Raw genomic sequence first — 19,164 nt, 5'->3', positions numbered from 1 at the left:
CTCATTTGTCCCATATTTCACCTACAGATAAAAGTCTTCAGATACTGTAGCTTGTAAATGACTTGCATGTAGTGTATCTTTTTTAAACCCTTTTGTTGTTGACATAATGCCTAACGGACTAACAACAACAAAAGTTACCTGCAGGAACTGAGATGAATTAGGCTGAAAAGACCAACATGAGATAAAAACTCCTTGGCACTCAGGTCTGTAAGGGGTTAGCTTGAGCTGGAGTCCCAGCCAGTGGTAACACAGTCATCAGCATCTGTAGATCAGGGAGGTAGAGTTACATTTATCTGCCTGCCCTTCCACTAACTTCCATGATGTTGTTCCGTGGCTCTAGCTGGTACTGTTTACAATAAAGCCTCTCTCTTATTACCAAACACAGCTCAATTGCTATCTCTTCATTATAAACAACCACATAAGAACCAATAACATATTTTTGTATTGCTATTAAATTTAAATTCTTAATAAAAGAAAACAAAGGCATTCATTCACCAGAAGAAATTTAATCCTTCTTTGTAGGAGAGATCACTTACACTGTTTTCTCCTCGTGTGTTCTGGTTTAGTTTCAATTCAGTGTCCTTCATAAGGACATATTGCTACATGCTTGTTTATAGTTTCTTTAGAATTTTATTTGCTGTTCTGTAATATGTCGCCATTACATCTGCTTGCTTGTTTTCATGTATTTCTATTCAACTTATTTTGTGAAGTTTGTTGAAAATCTGAACAAACATTTTAGTCTGATTTGACATTGCAAAATTTTGCTACAAATACAGTTCATTTCAATCTGGATTGCAAATACTGAGCATTCCTGGAGCCAAATAGCATGCAGAGATACACTAATTACTGCAACAATTTAATTACATTATTTAATTACATTTAATGCAGATGCTGAAAGCCCATTTTTACAGAGATTTTACTTCTGTGAAAATGGTGAATTTCCACTAGGGAGTGATTTTTCTTTCCACAGCACTGAGGAAGGCAGAGATTTGAATGAGTGCCAGATATGCTTTCATTAATATTGCCATACTTTGTTGCAGCTGTGGTGTTTTTATATAAGACTTGAAATTAAAAATGTTTTCAATTAGATACTCTCAGAGTAATTTTCATTGCAACTTCCAATTTAGTGATTTAGATTAACCATGTGTAAAAAGGCAATGACTTTTTTACTTTTCTCCTCTGACTTTTGGCAGCATATCTAGGTGTAATGGTTGTGTGGTGTGTTAAACAGACCTCTGATGACAATTCATAGCTTTGGATTGTTAAATTTGATGTGTCATTCTGCTCTTTACCATGAATGATGAGAGAATTTTCTGATGAGTATCCTTCGCTGACAGCTTTAAAAGATGAATCAGTTAACTGTTAATTTAAAAAAATATATTTTTTCCTGTTCATCAGAAGAATGTCTCTCTATCCCTGTTTTCCAGTGACCTTGGAATGAGTAGGTATTACTTTATTTTTTGAAGAGAGCAAGGAATGTTCTTTGCAAAGGTCTGTTATACTGAGAGATCAGGCAGCACTCCAAACATCATGTGGGAAAAATACTTAATTTCCAATAAGCAGATATTCTGAAATCTTTATTTCGGCTGCAGTCTCTTCACTTTAATCTTTAAAGCATCTTTTTGATTTGTCAGCAGTCCTTACTGCACCAGTGCACTTCCAAAATAAACAAACTAACCCAGCAGCAAGGAGCAGAGTGCAGTAGGTAGCAAGTGTTGCACAGGTCTTTTTGTGGTTCTTGCTGTTGAACGATTTCAGAGGAAAGTTTAGAGGAAATGGCTTGAGAAACTCCCTTCTCTTTCCTTTAATGTCCTCTTAAAGTGTATTTACTTTCAGTTACTACTTGATGTTTAGCTGTTTTCTGTCCTGGGCAGTGTCCCAGGAGGTAGGAGGTGAGGGTGCCCCCAGCACAGCAGATGCCCTGGCAGGCAGAGCTCCATCCCAAAGCAGCAAACAGGGCAGGCAGAGCTGCCAACAGCAGTGCCAGGCATGGCAAGGGATGAAGCAGGGCCCTGCAGGGCACCAGTCAGGGTAGAAAAGAGATGCTGCAGTGCACGTATCTCTGCTGGGCAGAGGATGGCACCTGCAGTGCCAGGATGCTCCCAGGAGGCAGGCTGGGCAGCAGCACCTCCAGCACAGCCCTGGGCTCAGCTGGAAGAAAGCCCATGGGCAGGGTGTGGGTGGAACCCCCCTGGGAGGCTCCTCAGGGCAATTAAAGCCTAGTCATGCCCTCAAGGCTCCATTATCACGAAGTAATTATGTAATTTATCACTGTCTTTCATCTTCCTGGCATAGGTTTTTCATAGATCATTTTAGCTTTCCTTATTAGCTGTCTGCTTTCCCAAAGTCTAGCTCATTGCTGTCAACTCTCCACATGCTTCCTTTTCCTTCCCCCTCCCCAGGATTAGGCAGCAGGTACTTGGGGGTTTAGAAGAATCTTTTATTTAATTCCTTCCCTTGTTGTCTCTGAGGAACTCTTAGAGCAATGAGCTTTTAATAATGTCCTTAAGCAGCACCAGGTTCCCAGGTACATTGGTTCCTTTCTATTAGAGCACTAAAAAACCCATCCCATTTTGCTTCTGAGTATTTTCAGGTTTGCAACATCAGCCTGGTCATCACATCACTTTAGAGGCATAAACTGCAAGGAGCCTTAGGGAATTTATTGGCAATAAGGTTTTGGGAATCTGGAATCTGACTGGAGGTTACTACCTGAAGGAGTAATGTCTTTGATTATAAGCATTTTGAAACAGGAATCAAATCTTACATTCTTACAGTGAAACACAAGGGCTTCTCAAGCAACAGCAAGAGAAGCACAAAATTCACATGGAGTTCTTAAGGTACACCCTGACTGAACTGTAGTTGATCTTTCTTTGCATGGTACTCGTTCTGGGTTTTACTTTTATTGTTGAGAGAATGTTGATAAATAGAATGAATATTTGCCTTATAATTGCCTCACATACCTCATTGTCTGGTTCAGCTCTTTCTACTTAGTGTTTTCCAGACAGACTGCATGATTTTAGAATTGCTTTTTCTTTTTGTGATTTTTCATTTACTTAATTCTTCGCATAATGGACTGATCAAAAGCACCCTTTTTTAGCACGTGGCATTTTTATGTGATAGAGATTGGTAAGTTATGATTCATAGATTTTTTTTTTCCTTTCTAAGATCATAAGAGTGTACAAGCACTCATATCAAGAAATATGGTCATACAAATGGCAAAAAGAAATCTGCATTTTCGTTCATGCTACTTTGAAACTTATTTCTTGTGTGAACTTCTCATCATGAAGACCAGATGGAAAGACATGTTTTACATTTTCATTCACTCATATAAACATATGTGGGTAATTTATGGATTTGAAAAAGAATTTGAGTTGCCTGCATCATAGTTTACTAACATGCTTATAAACAGCATCCTATTAATTGCCTGTGCATTGTAGCTCTATCCCTGTCACCTGGAGTGTTTTCCATCACAGAACTGGTTCATGGGGAGGTTTCTTTTTTCCCCCTTTCCTGAATTAGGCCGCTGGTGGTGCAAGGCAAAGCTGGGACCCTGCCCTTGTCTGCCTTGACAAAGCCCTTCCATACTCACCTGTATTGTGTTAACAGATTATTTGCTGTTTGGTCCTCTTTCTTTTCATCTCAGATCCTGAATTAACATTGCAGTCTGTGCTCCCTTCTGTCTCCCGAAAAATAAGTTTTTTTAATACTTTATTGAGGTTAGTAGTCAGTACTTGATTTAATCAACATAGATGAAAAATACTGAAATTAAACATGGTTGTTTTAGTTGTAACCTTGGCATTTATCTCCAAACCATTTTTTTTTACAATTTATTAAGTTCAAACTAGAGTGAAATGCCAGGTCTGAGAGTCCAGTGGATTTTTCTGTTTGGAATGCTGACTCACTACAGCACTTGCTCCTCCATTTTTTTCTTGTCTGAATGCAAATTCTAGTGCAAACAAATAATTCTTATGGAAAAGGAAACTGGGTTTTTTAAATGAGAATTTAATGGTCTGCGCTGGGGCATATGAAGTATCAGGATAGATTTTCAAATCTAGTCTCCTATTGTTTAACATAATGTCAGCAGGGAATTTTAAAGTTGCCTAAATGGGTATCTGTGCTGAAATTAATGCATTTTTGAGTGACAATCTTTGAAATTTCATCTCTATGTAGCTGCATTTAAGTTCTTAATTTATTTATCCTCTGGTGCTGCCTATCATTGTTTTTAACTTTTTGATGTCCAGTGAAGGACACAATCATATTTTTGTATCAGTGAATATTATTTACAGAGCCAGTTTCTCTCATTTTCCTTATTCAGGCTTTCTTGCAAAAGAACTGTAAATTGTTTTATGGGCTATCTAGAGCCTGTGGAGAATGTAGGCTAGAGTTAACCTCAAGGTTTCCATCCTGCTGAGAAGGGAAATTCTTGTCAGTCTGTTAGATAATGATCCAAAGATGCAGCAGAGGGCAGAGGGGAAGACATCTGGTCCTCTGACAACGTGGCTGGGGATAAACACTGCCTCTCTGACTTGCTTCATCTCCACAAAGGCAGCCTGGAAGGAATGCTGGTTGGAGAAGTTCAAAGCTGCACATGCTAATGACCAGCTGCAGAGCTGGGCTTAGAAATGGTCCTTCTTCCAGCTCTCGAGGGCAGGAGAAAGCACTGGAAACAGAAAACAGGATTTTTCACTTTGCTCCACATCCAAGGCTGCTGGACCAGCTGAGCAGGGGAGGCTTATAGACCTGTCCCTTCGGGTTTGCAGGCTTCAAGGATCCAGATCCTGGCTGGCCTGTTGACAGGAGCTTGCCTAAAAGCAAGGATATGCCCTGAACTGAATTGGTACAGAAAGCAAACTTTCTTTGGTATCTGCAGACAACAGCAGAGAAAACATGAGTGGGTGAGCCTTAGCTGAAGTCTGCTTGCTATTAGCTAAAAGCTAAGAATGAGATGATTTAGTGGTGGAGATGGCATGTTGGGATTAAATTTGGATTTATTATAAAGGTAGTACTTTAAACATAATGGTAATGCTCAGAAATGTATTCTTAGGAAACAGGACATTCTGTGCCAATTCCTTTCATGAACCCAGGCACAGTGTCATTATCTTTATGATTTAAATCTTATTTTGTAGCCTCCATCACTTGTGTCTGAAAGGCCCATTTACCACAGACTGCAGCCAAGGTATATGCTCAGAATGGCTACTGGGCTGGAATCCTGTTCTCTGCCTCATAGAGTAAAGCAATGGAAATACTCCCTTCTCTGTCCTTTGGAACTCCCTCACTGAACTTATTATCAGATGCCTCTTGCTCAAAGTTTTGAGGCAAAAATAACTCAAAAAAATGAGGACTTTACTTGTAAGATGAAAGAATGGCTGGCAGGATAGAGAAGATAAGTCTTTAACTTTGCAATTTATAATGTCAGAAAGTTTAATCCTTTGCTGATTGATAATTGCTGTGGAGCAAATAAATGGTGCTTCTGAGTGAATGAATACAGCCAGATTTAAAATGGTTTAGAGAATTGCCTGGCTGTTTATTATAGATTATTTGTAAAGTACTGAATTTAATACTAACATGGATTATCATCTTCAAAACAATTGAAAGAACACAGCCTAGCTTTTAAAGAGAGACTGAGGTACAAATATAGCATAGGTGCTGGGTTGGCAAGTCGCACCTATTTAAAGCCTGTGGGGAACTGACTCTGGTTCCCTGCATAGTCTGAGGCTGCCATGCCCGTGGAGGTAGGACCCAGTGTAGTGTCTTTGATTTTGTCCTATTCATTTCCAGTGCTCCTCTCCACTCAGCAAAGGGATTGCAGTCCTGTGATTAGTGTTTGACAAAGGCAGACGTGTAAAATTGGGCAGTGACAAGCTGTTTCTTTGGACTTCAAGTCTCTCCTCTAATAATTTAATGTATATTCTCTGTGGAACAGAACCCTTCCTCTGCACAATGAGAAAAGGAGCGTGTGTTTGAGTGCCTCAGGTGCCTGCTGTGTTGTGAATGCAATGCTACTCATAACAGATTGCTGTGCTGGGGAGGGTAGCAGCGGGTTTGGGAGCTGCAGTCTACACAGACATGACTCAATCTGTTTCATCTTTCTCCTCTGAGAATCTCCCTGGAGTTTCTATTTCTATTTGTGTGCTTGAAGGATTTGCTGAAGAGGAAAGTTGCTCCACAGACCAGAAGCTTAGGGAGAATTTTCTCCTTCAGAGAGAGAATAGTGTCAGTCCACACGTCACTGAGAATCATTTAGTCTGTTGGGCATTTAAGAAGTTTGTCTGGATATTTTAAAAGTAATTTTAGGGCAACCAGTTATTTCTCATAATGACCCTTAGTGCACTTTTTTTATTCTTTTAAATAAAGTGCTTTAGTTTTGGGAAGAGGAAAGGGTAGGAGGCCCATATGCCAGGGAGAGAAACCATGGCCACCACATGAAGCCAGTGGGGCTTAGCACTTACCAGTGACCAGTTTCTTTATGCATTTCACAAAGGCAATTATGATATTTATCTAACGTCGAGGTTTGGTCTAGCCAAAGGAAAGAGTTATGGTGTATGTTGCTTTCAGAGACTGAAATATTGACCGCCAAGTGCGTCGTGCTTTTAGGAAAATGATAAAGCCTCTCTTTACTTTGAAAACAAGGAACACTGCATGTACTTTGCAAACAAGGAACACTGCATGAATTATGGTGATATTCACAGTTTATGCCATGCATATTTTGTAGAGAGACCTTCCAAGGAATTAATTAATTTGTGTATGCTACAAAGTAGGGAGAGTTTTTAAATTCAGCTTGGGTATAATTTCACCCTAAAATGCATGGCCAATCTGCTCATGATGCTGTGTTACACGACTGTGCAAGATGTGCTTTGAAAGTAACCTTCAGATGATTCCCTGTTTAAAGAGTTAGGATGTAGCTTTAAGCATGGATGCTACAAAATCAAAGTAAAATTTTTCTGCCTTCATGCTGCCACTGTTGGTGATTATTCTGGCAGAGCTTTATTATGAGGAAAAATGCTTCAGCAATAGCTCAGTTACACAATAATATTCTGATGACACTTTTGGACTGGAAATTATGAGTTGATATATTATTGTGAAGAAGAAAAATGCAAGAAAATATATCTCAGCTAACCTGACACTGAGATTTTTACTCCAGCTTTGCAAATTCTGGTTTACTTGGCTCTCCTAACTGCATGAATTGTCTGAAATATCAAACTCTGCTGTGTTTGCTTTCTCTTTTATACCTTTGCAAAGTTCTCAATTCATTCTCTCGTCTCTCTCTGTTTCTCTCTTCTCTCTCTGTTTATTTTCTTCTTTGGTGGGGTACCCTGAATCTCTGAAGCAGTGCAGGAGGCTGAACAGGAAGATGTAAAGGTGGTAGTGGACGCCCAAGCTCCGAAACCAACTAAAAAAACCAAGGCAGCAGCTGCGAGCTGTCAGAGTAGCAGCACCAGAAAGGAGAAAAAAGGGAAACACAAAGGTTAGCTGCATGCAGCTGCATGTCAGATATTAAATTCATTGTTTTGCTGTCAATTATCTCTCTTGTTTTTTATATAATTTATTTGAAAGTCTAAAAATTGTCTAAAAGTAATTTTCTGAAATTTTTCTGAGGTTGGAAAGTGTATGTGACTTGGTCGTGTCTGGGCATGTACAGACTTGGAGTAAAAAAATTTGTAAATGGAGTCTTTTCCAGAGGAGAGTGCTTGTTCAAATTGCAGAGGAGGAAGAAAGTTCTGAAGGAAAGATGATGGTGTTTTCCTGCAGTGGTAAAAAGAAGAGAATCATCTTAGAGGAGTGTGCTTTTTTAAATTATCTGAAACTAATCTTGTTTGGAGAAGCAACCTTAAATTGCAACTGCCTCTGTCCAGTTTAAACCTTCTGAATGAGGTTTAAACTATACAAATTAGAGGTTGAAGGGACATTTTGAAAATCAATTAAACAAAACTGAGATAACATCCTCAAAGGGATTTTTCACATGATTACTTCAGTGTTGCTTTGTCCCACCTGGCTGACAAATGGGATGTGTTTGTATGAAAAGTTTTCTACAGTGACTTTGTGTATGACAAGGTAGACCAAATAAATACACTATTGGTAATAACAAAAGGGTAGGTAGAAATGACATTGCCACTCTTAGATTTACAATTTGACCTAGGTGGAAGAGGTAATGAGCTACTTTGCTGGTATTTAAATTTATATATATATATATATAATATATATAATGTGTATATATGTGTGTGTGTACACTCACAGAAAAAGAGAGTCTGTTTGCCACATACAGTTACTTTTCATGTGGTGCTGAATGACTAATGAAATGAAATAACTTTCCAATAATTTGCAGTTCTTGAATAAGGCCACTGTAACACTGTCCTGCCTGTATTCCTGTCTTGTGCATGTCCAGCAATTTCTCCACTGTTGCTTCAATGAGAATGTAGTGTATATCCTTGACAAGTCTTTTTAAAGATAACAATGACTAATAAGGTTAATTATTGAGGTCAAGGTATTGGGGCTTATCTGTAGGGATTTTGCAGGACTTGAGCCTACCTTAGTCAAATCCTTTGCGTACTGCAGCTTAATTCTTGAGATCTGAATCTGCAGCATCTCTCTTTCTGTAGTTCTTCTGGCTGCAAGGGAAGCTCTAGGTTATACAGGCTTTAGAGCCTGGGCCTGAGCTAAAGGCTGTTCATATATTTGAGAGAAGATGGTGTGTGTCAAAAGTAAAATTAACTTAATGTTAAAATTATTGGTAATATAAATGAACAGAAAGTGAACGTTTCCCAGTTTAATGTAAAAAGTAATGACATTCCAGCATGGTAATACAAATGCCAGATTTTATTTTGAGGTACATCTTGCTGAGGAATAAAAATTCTTTTGCTAGTTTATAAGAAAACCTGAAAGGGAGCATTATGTGAGCTAATACTTAAATTATACCATAGCCTTGAGGCTCTGTTTTATCTCATATAATACCTCTTTTGACATGCCTGTGTCTGTACTGTGTTGAGAACTGAAGATATTGTGCTGCACAGTTTTTTATTATCCCACAGCAGGTAACACCCAGTATTTTTCTCACATGCCAGTTACAATTTTACTCATCTTCTGAAACAACCCCCAAGCATGGAAATGCTGGCCTATGTTAATAAAAGCAAGTTGTATCAGTAAAAGTGAAGTCACTTTGTGTAGATTGAGAACTTTGGCATGCTGACACTGCTCCATATGTTGGGAACTAATATTTTTAGCCCAAGAAACCTCAGCCTCTGCTGGAATTCTTACTGCTCATCCTGCTCTGCTATGGGAGCTTTTCCCTGTCCTTCAGCATTTGCCCATCAGTTCCAAGTTTTCAGAGAGTGGAGATGTTATTAATCAATTATACGTCAATTATAGCAAAGAAAATGCTGAGTATCTCCTCTCTTGAAGTTCATGTTGATGATTAAAGGCAAATAAAAGCCAGTCAAAGTACGTTCAGAGTGTACACATAGCACCTCATCCAGCTCATCTACTTTTTCTGTACTCTGGGATTTAGCTGTTCATTCATGTATAATTTTACCCTTGGAATAATATCTGGTTTACCTTTGACAGTGTTGTTTATTTGGGAGGATTATGACTGGATTTCCAGTCTTCCATCCTTATCAAAGCTGCAAAATAATTTTTTATTGGATGTAAAAGTAAAACTAAATGCATCCTTAAAATTCCAGAGGAATTTTGTTTATAAATCCACTACAGACAGCTAATTTTGAAATTAGGAATGAAGAAAATGCAAGTCGTAAAAGAGTCCTGTTGGGGAGCTTGTATTAATTTTCAGTTACTTTTAAAAATAGATGTGAGTATTAAGGAAAGATTTATTTATAACAGTATTGAATGGGTTTGCTAATAACTTCAGCTCTAACAATAAAAATTGATGAAGGGGGAGTGGTTTTATGCCATGTTGTAGCACAAGAGATTTTGTTGGGGGGGAGTTCATTGGTAATTAGAGCAAATCTTGGGACATTTTAGGTTATGCTTTTAGCTTTGCAATTGCTTCGAGTTTGCCTCCACTCTGAGTGTAACCTTTGTATGTCCTGTAAATGAGCAGGATGAATGCTGAGGGGTAAGTGCACTTAACATGCTAAAATAGCATTTTAAAGGGTTTTGTTAGTATTTAGCTATGGTGGACCTTCCCTTTCTAAGCATAGCCCAGCTCTTTGTGTTTTAAGGAAAAAAGAACACTTAGACCAGATCCTATGAATAAGAAGCTAATTCAGAGCAAAAAATTGTTGAATTATACATGAGTAGCTGTTGGAGCTGTAGTGTAATGACTGCACTCTGGTTTTAGATGTGTAATGCTTTTTTAAGTGGCTTGAAGAGTGATGAAGCTGTGATCAGAACAATGTGCTGAAGACAAACGCGAGAGAAAAATCAGGTTTAATGAGGTTACATTGGCATAGGAAAAGCAATGTAGCTAACTGCTCATGTCAGTGCACTTTGTAATTCTGTGATGGGTAACATGGTATTCAGCATTTTTTTCTAAATCTGTGATTATTACTGGTATTTCTTAATGGCAGTGTGCACTGTGCCTATTTTTAAAAAGAACCATAATTTTTGTGGGACAGAGCCTGTAACTGCAGTAAATTGATGACATTTTGTAGTAGCTTAGCTCATTAAACTGGTATTTCTGAAAGCTTCAGTCTCACAGTTTATTGCTTGGCAAAATATTCAGTATTGGAAAAAAAAAAACAAAACATATGTAACAAATGCATATGTAAAATGGTTGTCTTTCAAGTGGAGATAGTGGATTAAATTCTGGTTTGATTTGTGGCAGATTGAGGTGATTCAGGATAACAGTGAACCCAGTGTACAGCATCACTGAGTGCTTCAACAGAAAAATCATGCAAATTAGGAAAAATATTTGCAGCAGGAACTTATGAAAAGTATGCACCCTACATAATATTACAAAAACAGAGCATGTTTAGCTGTCAAAGATCTTGATGAGTCTTTAAAAAAGGAGATTTCATGAAAGTATTACAGGTACGTAGTGGTGTCATTACTTTGTTTGGAAAGGTTTACAAAGAAGTTAATAAATATACAGGATAAAGTGATTTTTTTTGGCTGTGTGCAGGAAATAAAGCAAATCAGGAAGGAAAAATGAAACTTTAAAAAAAAAACCCAGAAAAGCATGAGAAGCCAGGAGTTAATGCAAAATGAAATCTAATAGGAAAATTCAGGAATCATTCTGTGAGAAGTTATTAGTGGTTGGTTGGGTTTGGCTTTTCTTCCCAAAACTCTTGCACTTAGACTATGAAAGTCCATTCTAGGAAAATTCTAGAAGATTCTGCTCTGAACTGCCATGAACAACATAAGTGAAAATTTCTTTCTTGTCAGTGAAATCAGGAACTTGAATGTGTTTAAAATATCAAAATAAACAATAATATCGCAGAAATTTTACCTTAAATGTAAGTTGTACATTGTGTATTTCCTGCTGACTTTCTGGGAGCCAGGAAGCCAAGGAGCAGCTCTGACACACAGAGCTTTTCCTGCCAGGGTGGCTATTCCATGTTTTGATTTGCTTGGCTTTTTCTGTGTTTCTTCTCTCTCTTTCACGCCTGTCTGAGTGTTTTGATTTGTGCATCCTGTCCCGTTTTCCTATGTAACAAGCAGCTACATTAACACTGGCTGGCTCAGAAAGCAGCAGCAGTTGTTGGGTAAGGAGCATCATTTCTCACTGTAGCACTTCCTTTCTGATGGGGGAGGGAAGTTCATGTAAAGCAGATTTATCTCAGCTTCCCTGGGCATTAAATAAAAAGGGTAGGAGGAACAACGAGTGAATTTCCACCAAGAAAATTCTTATTATTTATAGATCTGACAAACCTTTCAGGCTTTGCTTTGGCAACATGTGAACTTGGTTGTGAAGAAGTAATTTTGACCTCCTAAGGATAAAGATTTATGAATGTACAGTTCCTGTTTACTGTTTTAGATTTCATCAAAGTGAATATAGAGCTTTGTGCTCAAGTACTTTCTTTTATTGCCCTGATCTGGTGCTAACAATAGTCCAGTGGAGGTTTGGACTAAATCACCTCTAGACAGCCTTTAAAAAAAAAAAAAATTCTATTTGCTCCCTTTTCCCTCTAAACAAATCCCTTTGTGATTTTTCAGTTGCTTGAACCCCTATCAGCAGTTGGACAGCCTCTATGAGGACAGGAATATAATGGGAAATGGCTTAGGAAATATTGACAGCAGGGTTAGCCAAGTTCTCTAAAGGATGGAAACTATTTGTTCTGGTGTCAGATCTCCCTGGGATTCCCTGTCCTTGACGTCAGAGCAGGTCATCCTTTAAAGGGTTGTGCTGCCATCCCTCAGCTGGAGGGAGAGCTGCTCTGCAGAGGTCTTGAATAGCATTTGCACCCAGAGCCTGGGGTGTTATCCACATGGATAGGACTCCATTGTCAGTAACTGAGCTCAAGAAATGCACGTTCTCTTCCAGAGGCCTCCTGCCTGACCTTGGTCAACTCTCCAGGTCTGATCTCCAAAGGGTTTAATCATATTCTTAATCTGTGAGCAGTGTGGCAAGCTTCATACATCAAACTTGTGCTTTAAATGCTCTATGAAATGAAAACAAGAACTTCCCTGTCCTGCAGCTCTGCATTTGTAATGCAGGGACAGAATTACTTGTGTTTCTATGCTATGTTCCTTTTTCCTGATACGTAATCTTGTTTGCCATTCAGTAGTTTAGATTACTTGCTTTTAACAGATTGGTGCTGCCTATTTATAAATATTGTCTAGGAGATTTATGTCTAAGAGAATACAGGCATTGATGAATAGTAGCTTGCAGGCTATAAATGCAACACTTATTTATTGATGCTTTTCTTTTTTCTCCAGTATTGCTTTGTTTTAATTTCTGGTACCTCTGGTTTTCATTTGAGACATGATCATGCCAAAGTGTGCCAAAGGCCTTTTCTGAAGGGTCTGGTATTCTGAGGGTAGTTCCAATCTTCTTTCCTTTCTGCCCTCCTTCACATTTGCCTCTCAAAAATTCCTCTTACTTTTTAGCAGGTATTCAAGGCTGTGTCTGTCAGACTTTCTCCCTACCTGATTTTTGGGAAGCACTGTAAAAAATGCTGACCACAGCAATGAAAACTTTTTTGGCACAACCCACTCAGCTTCTTTGCCTCTTTTGGCTATGTCCTTAAGCACAGAAATAATAGATGAGTGTTTTGTTTTATTACAAAGACAACCAATCTTCTAGGGAGTTGATGAAAAGGAGTCAGTGACGCAAAGAGGGGGAGAGATCCACCTTGAATATCATTGGTTACACAAGCTTGGAAGTGTTCTCAGGTGTTCTCAGACATTTGGTAGGTGGTGGCAAAGCTGCCTTTTGAACTATGGTTTACAAAGATGCACTTATATATAGAAAAATGTGTATGTATGCCTGCACTTAATCCCATTTTACACATCCATGTGTAGCTACGAAGATTATGCACACACACAAGTATTAAGTAGCTAATGCTGCATTTGCCACCTACAGTGTTCTAATGCAGCAGAGGTTTTTTTCTTTTCCTCTTTTTTTAAATCCTGTCTTGCTACATATTTCATTCCCTTAAATGTGCTCACCAGTGGAACCATTCCTAACACTTAATAACACACTCTACCAGTGGTGCACTCTTCAGAACACTGAAATTGATTTTTCTTCTCTAAAACTGTGACCTGCCAGTGTAGCCTTTGTCCTGACTCCTAATAATACACAATGTTCCTGACAGCATGGGATGTGAGTGCAGATGTTCTGCAGGCATTGGAAAAAAGCAGCCTCAGTGCAATCTCCAGTGCTGTTGAAGGCATTTCATTTACTGCAGATCAATATCTGCTTTGAAGAGGAATAATTAAGGTGTTTTGTTCCTTCTCAAAGGAATTCTCAAAATTAGGTTTTTGTATCATCCAATGCTTAATAAGGGGCTAGGTATGCTTTGCATGAGGCATCTGGTAAACTCATGGATGCTTAACACTTTTAAAATTCAGAGTATTAAGGTAACAACCTATCTTTAGGCAGCGACTTTAATGATAATGGTTAATATTGTAAAGCTGTTAAAAATACCACAGAGAATCTGAGCAGCTACTTATCTGTTCTAGAGCACCTTTGCAGTGGTGCTTCTCCTAGGATAAATTTTAAGAAAAATACAGTTCTCTTCACTGCCGTATTATACCTGCAGCACAAAAGATGATACTATTCATTCTGTAGCATGCAGACCTACTTCTGAAATTGTCATCCTAGCAAGGTCACAGAGACATTTCCATGGACATTTCCATGGACTTCCATAGTGCTTCAAGGTTGGATGGACAGATTATTTATGTGCTGTTAGTCGTTGTTGTTAGCTTTGCTGCAAGTAAATCACAATTTGCAGACTTGGTGCAGAGATTTCCAGGGTCTGTGTAATGCAGATGAAGCAATAACTCCTTGTGGTCTTGAACTCTGTGGGTTTAACACCTCTGCAGTGTCAGACTGCATCTCGTTGTGTGGTTGCACACCCAGTGCTGTTCCTGGGGATATGAACCACTCTTTTTTCCACTTATGCTTCGTATTGCAGTGGCAATGACAGCAGATATTGCAAAGTACAGTTAAGCGTGCTAAATGTATAATCCAGCTGTTTTTTAATGCAAGTTGACAGCTGCTGGCAAAGCAGGATGAAATGGTATTCTTGGAGACTTCTGCTACAGATCACAATCCAAAAAAAAAAAAAAAAAAATCCCAATCCCTGCAGCTTCTTCTCTCAGGGTTTATTCAGCTCTGTTTGGTGTGAGATGCACCATATTCCTTTACTGAATTAGCTTTCTATAGTGCTTGCTAACTCTCCACAATGCTGCTTGCCTATTAACAAAAAAATTCACAACAGCAGCAGTGTACAGCTCATGCTATTTATTATATCTATACATGAAAATATTACCATTTTTATAGATACAGAAGTGCATTTTTATATAGCTGATTTAGTAACATATTCCAGCTCTGTGTCTTCACTAAGAGCTGAAGTACATTCGCAGCCTGATGTTTTACCTCGTTGTCCTGAAGAAACAAAATGAAGTTGGCTTGTGGTAAGAACACCCCCACCCCTTATTTTCCTTTTCTCTCTTTGGAGGTGATTTACAGCCATAAGGAGGTAAATAGTGTCTTTCTGGCTGTGGTCAGGAGCCACAGGATCACAGCATGGCTGAGGCTGGGAGGTGCCTCTGGGCACTCTCTAGTCTCTCATCACTGCTCACAGCAGGTTTGGGATTTAAGCGTCTCAAGAGGATGGATGTTCCAGGGAATATATAATATCTTCCTTATAGTTTTGCTCTGATGCATTAACTATATGGAAATTTTGCTAACTCAGAAGGTGTATTTAGGCTTGTTAATATGCTGTCCCTCTGTTGGACACACTGGCAGATCTACTTGTGAATTTTCCAGGTTTTTGAAACTTTAAAGTATTTAATGATAGCAGTGGTATTATTATGGGGATATGGCATAACCTGGGACTCAAGTTCATCTATTTCTGGATCACTTGTGTGCCCTCATTAAAATTGTATCTGTTTTCTTTGTCAGTGGGTTTCTTTTCTGCTTGCTTTTCAGTCGTTCTGGTGCATAGGGTAGGTGTGCTTTGGGGTGAGGTGGGGACTAGTGAAATCCTGTTCCTCTCCTGGAGATTTGCCAGTGCAGTATGTGGAGAGTAAAATGTTTGCCTTGGAGGCTAGCTTAGTCTTGTTTAAATCTAGAAATATTATTGAATGTGAACAGCCAATCTGTGACTCCTAGAAAAGCTGCTGGTTTTGTGACTGAGCAATTCTCTTTTCAGTAACTTCTTGACACAAAGACAACTAAGCCTTTTGCTGTCTCACAGGAATTGATGGCCCAGCTGCTTTTCAAGATGATGTTCAGAAGATAGGAGGTCAAGTGCAGATTCTCACTGTTGGACAGTCTAGCCACGATGAAGATGATGGTGAGAAAGTGGCTACTGGCCAACAACAGCAAAGCAAGCAAGATCTTAGAACAGCAATGCAGAAGAAAGGTAAGTAATAAAGCTTCCTTCATGTTCTCACTGCTTGCTTGATGGACATTGACTCAATTTCCTATTCTCACTGTCAGCCCTAGTCTAAGCACAGTTTGTTAGTTCTGGGTGTGTTCTCCTCAGAACCTGTTAGCCTCTATTCTGTTTCATAAAAAATCCAAAATACCTAAAATAATATAAAACAATCAAGTTCTCTCATGCCCCAAGGAACAAGAGCTCTGCAGGTTCTCAGGGACATGACTTCCCCATCTGCAGTGCAGTGCCATTATTAAGGTACCAGGCAGATGCCAATTCTCACATCCATCTGTTCACATTTTTATAATGTACAAGTCTGGAAATCACTTACATGATGGTTAAAAACCAGCACAAAATAGCAAAATTCAAACTAGAATATGAATTTTAGTGGTGGGGTCAGTTACACATTGTTCCTGTTTTCGTAGTGTCTGTTTAGGACTGCAGAGGTGAAAAGTGCACCACATTCTGCAGCATTTCCCACACAGAATCCTCAAATGTTCTGGAATTTATTTTTCTTTTTACAGAGGCATGCATGCTTTGGGAGATAGATTGTGTATGTACACATTCATGCATCTGCCTCTTCCTTCCTGCACTGTTATCTCCCCTTAGACACAAACTGTAGGAAGGAAAAAATAAAAATCCCCAAACCCTCACAAAGCGTTTTCTGAAGACATTTGCTTTGGAATTGTTCTTCTTCAGTGTACAGCTTTTGAAGCAAAGATGGCTCAAGCCAAGAGTGCTCTGATGCTTTAAGAATAAACTCTTTGTGTATAAAGAGCAAAATGTAAGTGCAAACTTGACTCGTGTAGAATGGACTATTCATACCTAAATGCTGCCTCTTGTCTGCAGAGCAGTTCTCACTAAGATTCATTTTTTCTGGGACGTTACCCTGCAGATGTGAGCAGCTCCAACTGAAATCGGCAGATTTTCTCCAAGTGTGCTATTTCCTGGTCATTTGAGTTGCAGGGGTGTTGGGCATGACTAACAAGTTCTGATCTGTGTGGTGATTGTGTTGCCTTAGACCATGGCTCAGAATATTTAATCATCCAGCACACTACTCAACTAAAGCTGATTGACTTAAAAAGTACCCACAGACTTTGCAAATTAGGTCACAACACTCAGATTTTTACTCTGGGAACACTTCTGGGTTTGTTAGTTATTTGCCAGGTTATCATATATTCTCCCCAAATTTGTGTTTCATTTTCAATAGAAGCAGAGAGTGGAATTTTTTTTATTTGAATAGCTTCTGTATATTGTCAAATATATGATATGACCTTTCTTACCAGGTCTGAGTATATTCCTGCTCAGAACAGACACTGCTAAGAGTGAACCACTAGTGTGTTTCAAGTTGAGACGAGGAGGACACTTTTATTTAAATGGGAATACTGAAATTTATTTGTTTTTATTAACAACAGAACTATGCTGGCTGAGACACGAAGACAGGTATTAAAATAATGCCAGCATCATCTCTGTAAATTGTTTTTACTGTATGTGTATGGTTTGCTGCTTGATACCAAGAGAGGATGTTTTTGAGTATCCCACCATTAATGTGATATTTTTTGCAGAGATAAAGCTCTACATGTGGATTCCCACTGCCATTTCACTGCTTTGGGGCATGTCCTTACTGGCATGTCACCTGAAAAGTGTTTAGAGTTGCTTTCTCCCATCAGGGCTTCTCTTGCATGGAATAGGAGCAGAAGGAGAAGTGCACAAAGATAAGGCACTGCAGAAAGGAACCTGGGGGCCCTGGTCCATGACAAGTTGAATGGGAGCCAGCAGTGTCCTGTCAGCCAGGAGGGACAGCCCTGTCCTGGGGGCATCAGGCACAGCATGGCCAGCCAGGCAAGGGAGGGGATTGTCCTGCACTGGGGTAGCCTCACCTTGAATAGCGTGCACAGTTTTGGGTGCCACAATATAGAAAAGACATTAAACTGTTAGAGAATGTCCAAAGGAGGCCACAAGGATGGTGAATGTCTGGAGGAGAAGCTGTATGAGGAGTTGCTGAGGGCATGTGGTCTCTTCAGCCTGGAGAAAAGGACACTGAGGAGAATCCTCGTTGTGGTCTTCAACATCCTCATGAGGGGAAGAGGAGGGACAAGCACTGATCTTTTCTCTGTAGTGACAGTGACAGGACCCGAGGGAATGGCCTGAAGTTGTGTCAGAGGAGGTTTGGGTTGGATAATAGGAAAAGGTTCTCCACCCAGAGGGTGGTTGGGCACTGGAACAGATTCCTCGGGGCAGTGGTCACAGCACCAAGCCCAACAGAGTTCCAGAAGCATTTGGACAGTTCTCTGGGACACATGGTGTGACTCTTGGGGTGTCCTGTGCAGGGCCAGGAGCTGGACTCCATGATCCTAAAGGTTCTCTTCCAACTCAGCTTATTCTGTGATTCTATGAAATGCTAACTAGTCTCATGGCAAAAGCTGAATCCCACTGGATTTGCAGAGCTCTAATTCATGCCTGTTCTGCTCTTTGGCACTAACCTGGTGGAGAGAAACTTCTCTCAGCACGTGTCTCTCCTTCCCCAATGAGTCAAGCTCTGTAACAAGACAAGAGGTTATAGGCTACCGAGTGTGAAAGGAATATGCCACTTGCAAGAAAATGCCAAATGTTTTATTTGATTTCTCCATCTGTTGGAAATTGCCATCCTAGCATAATTTTCCTCCTGTAGGAAATATTCATCCTTTTAATTTCCAAAGTGTTTATCTGTAGAGTTCCTCCCTGGCAAATGAGTCACTAGGACAGAGTCAGACTTCCATAAGTTTTAACACTGAATAACTAACATGTAATCCTCACTCTTATCAGTTGCCAGTATGTCTCTGTAAAGGGCATGGAATGAGCAATTGGGTCTTTGCCACCTGAAGTTTTGAGACTTAGGGAAGGGATCAATTTCATTTCTGGATTCCAAAACAGGAGCTCCCTGAAGTATTTTTCCCTGCAGGTTATGACCGCAGATGCTTCTAAGGCTGGGACAGAATTTTCACCACTAAAGTATTGATTGGTGGTGAAATAGTGAGCACAGGTGTGGAAATAAACCAGTTCTGTCTGTGCATATGAATTATGGCTTTATTGTGCAGCTGCCAGCTGAGGAGATGGACTGTGTCCATTACCCATGCATAGAGCTTAGAACACAATTTTCCTTATTGAGAAATAATGCTTGTGA

At 39.5% G+C, this 19,164-nt stretch overlaps 1 protein-coding gene across 10 annotated transcripts in view; it reads left to right on the top strand.

The window, feature by feature from the left end:
* The window catches only part of TUB (TUB bipartite transcription factor), a 144,331-nt gene that overhangs the window by 102,643 nt on the left and 22,524 nt on the right, over positions 1-19,164 (top strand). For 4 of the 10 annotated variants that reach the window (XM_031505069.3, XM_085581422.1, XM_021529501.4 and 1 more), the window contains exons 4-5: positions 7,328-7,465; positions 15,819-15,986. In XM_031505069.3, the coding sequence (XP_031360929.1) occupies positions 7,328-7,465; positions 15,819-15,986 (306 nt within the window). The remainder of the gene's footprint in view (positions 1-7,327; positions 7,466-15,818; positions 15,987-19,164) is intronic. The other 6 variants (XM_021529503.4, XM_077784282.2, XM_085581425.1 and 3 more) reach the window with 2 other exon arrangements.

The sequence above is a fragment of the Lonchura striata genome, chromosome 5 (genome assembly GCF_050655825.1).
Source record: "Lonchura striata isolate lonStrDom1 chromosome 5, ASM5065582v1, whole genome shotgun sequence".
Taxonomy (NCBI): Eukaryota; Metazoa; Chordata; class Aves; order Passeriformes; family Estrildidae; genus Lonchura; species Lonchura striata.
The sequence above is the reverse complement of the archived record's forward strand: the minus strand, read 5'-3'. Positions and strand labels throughout refer to the sequence as shown.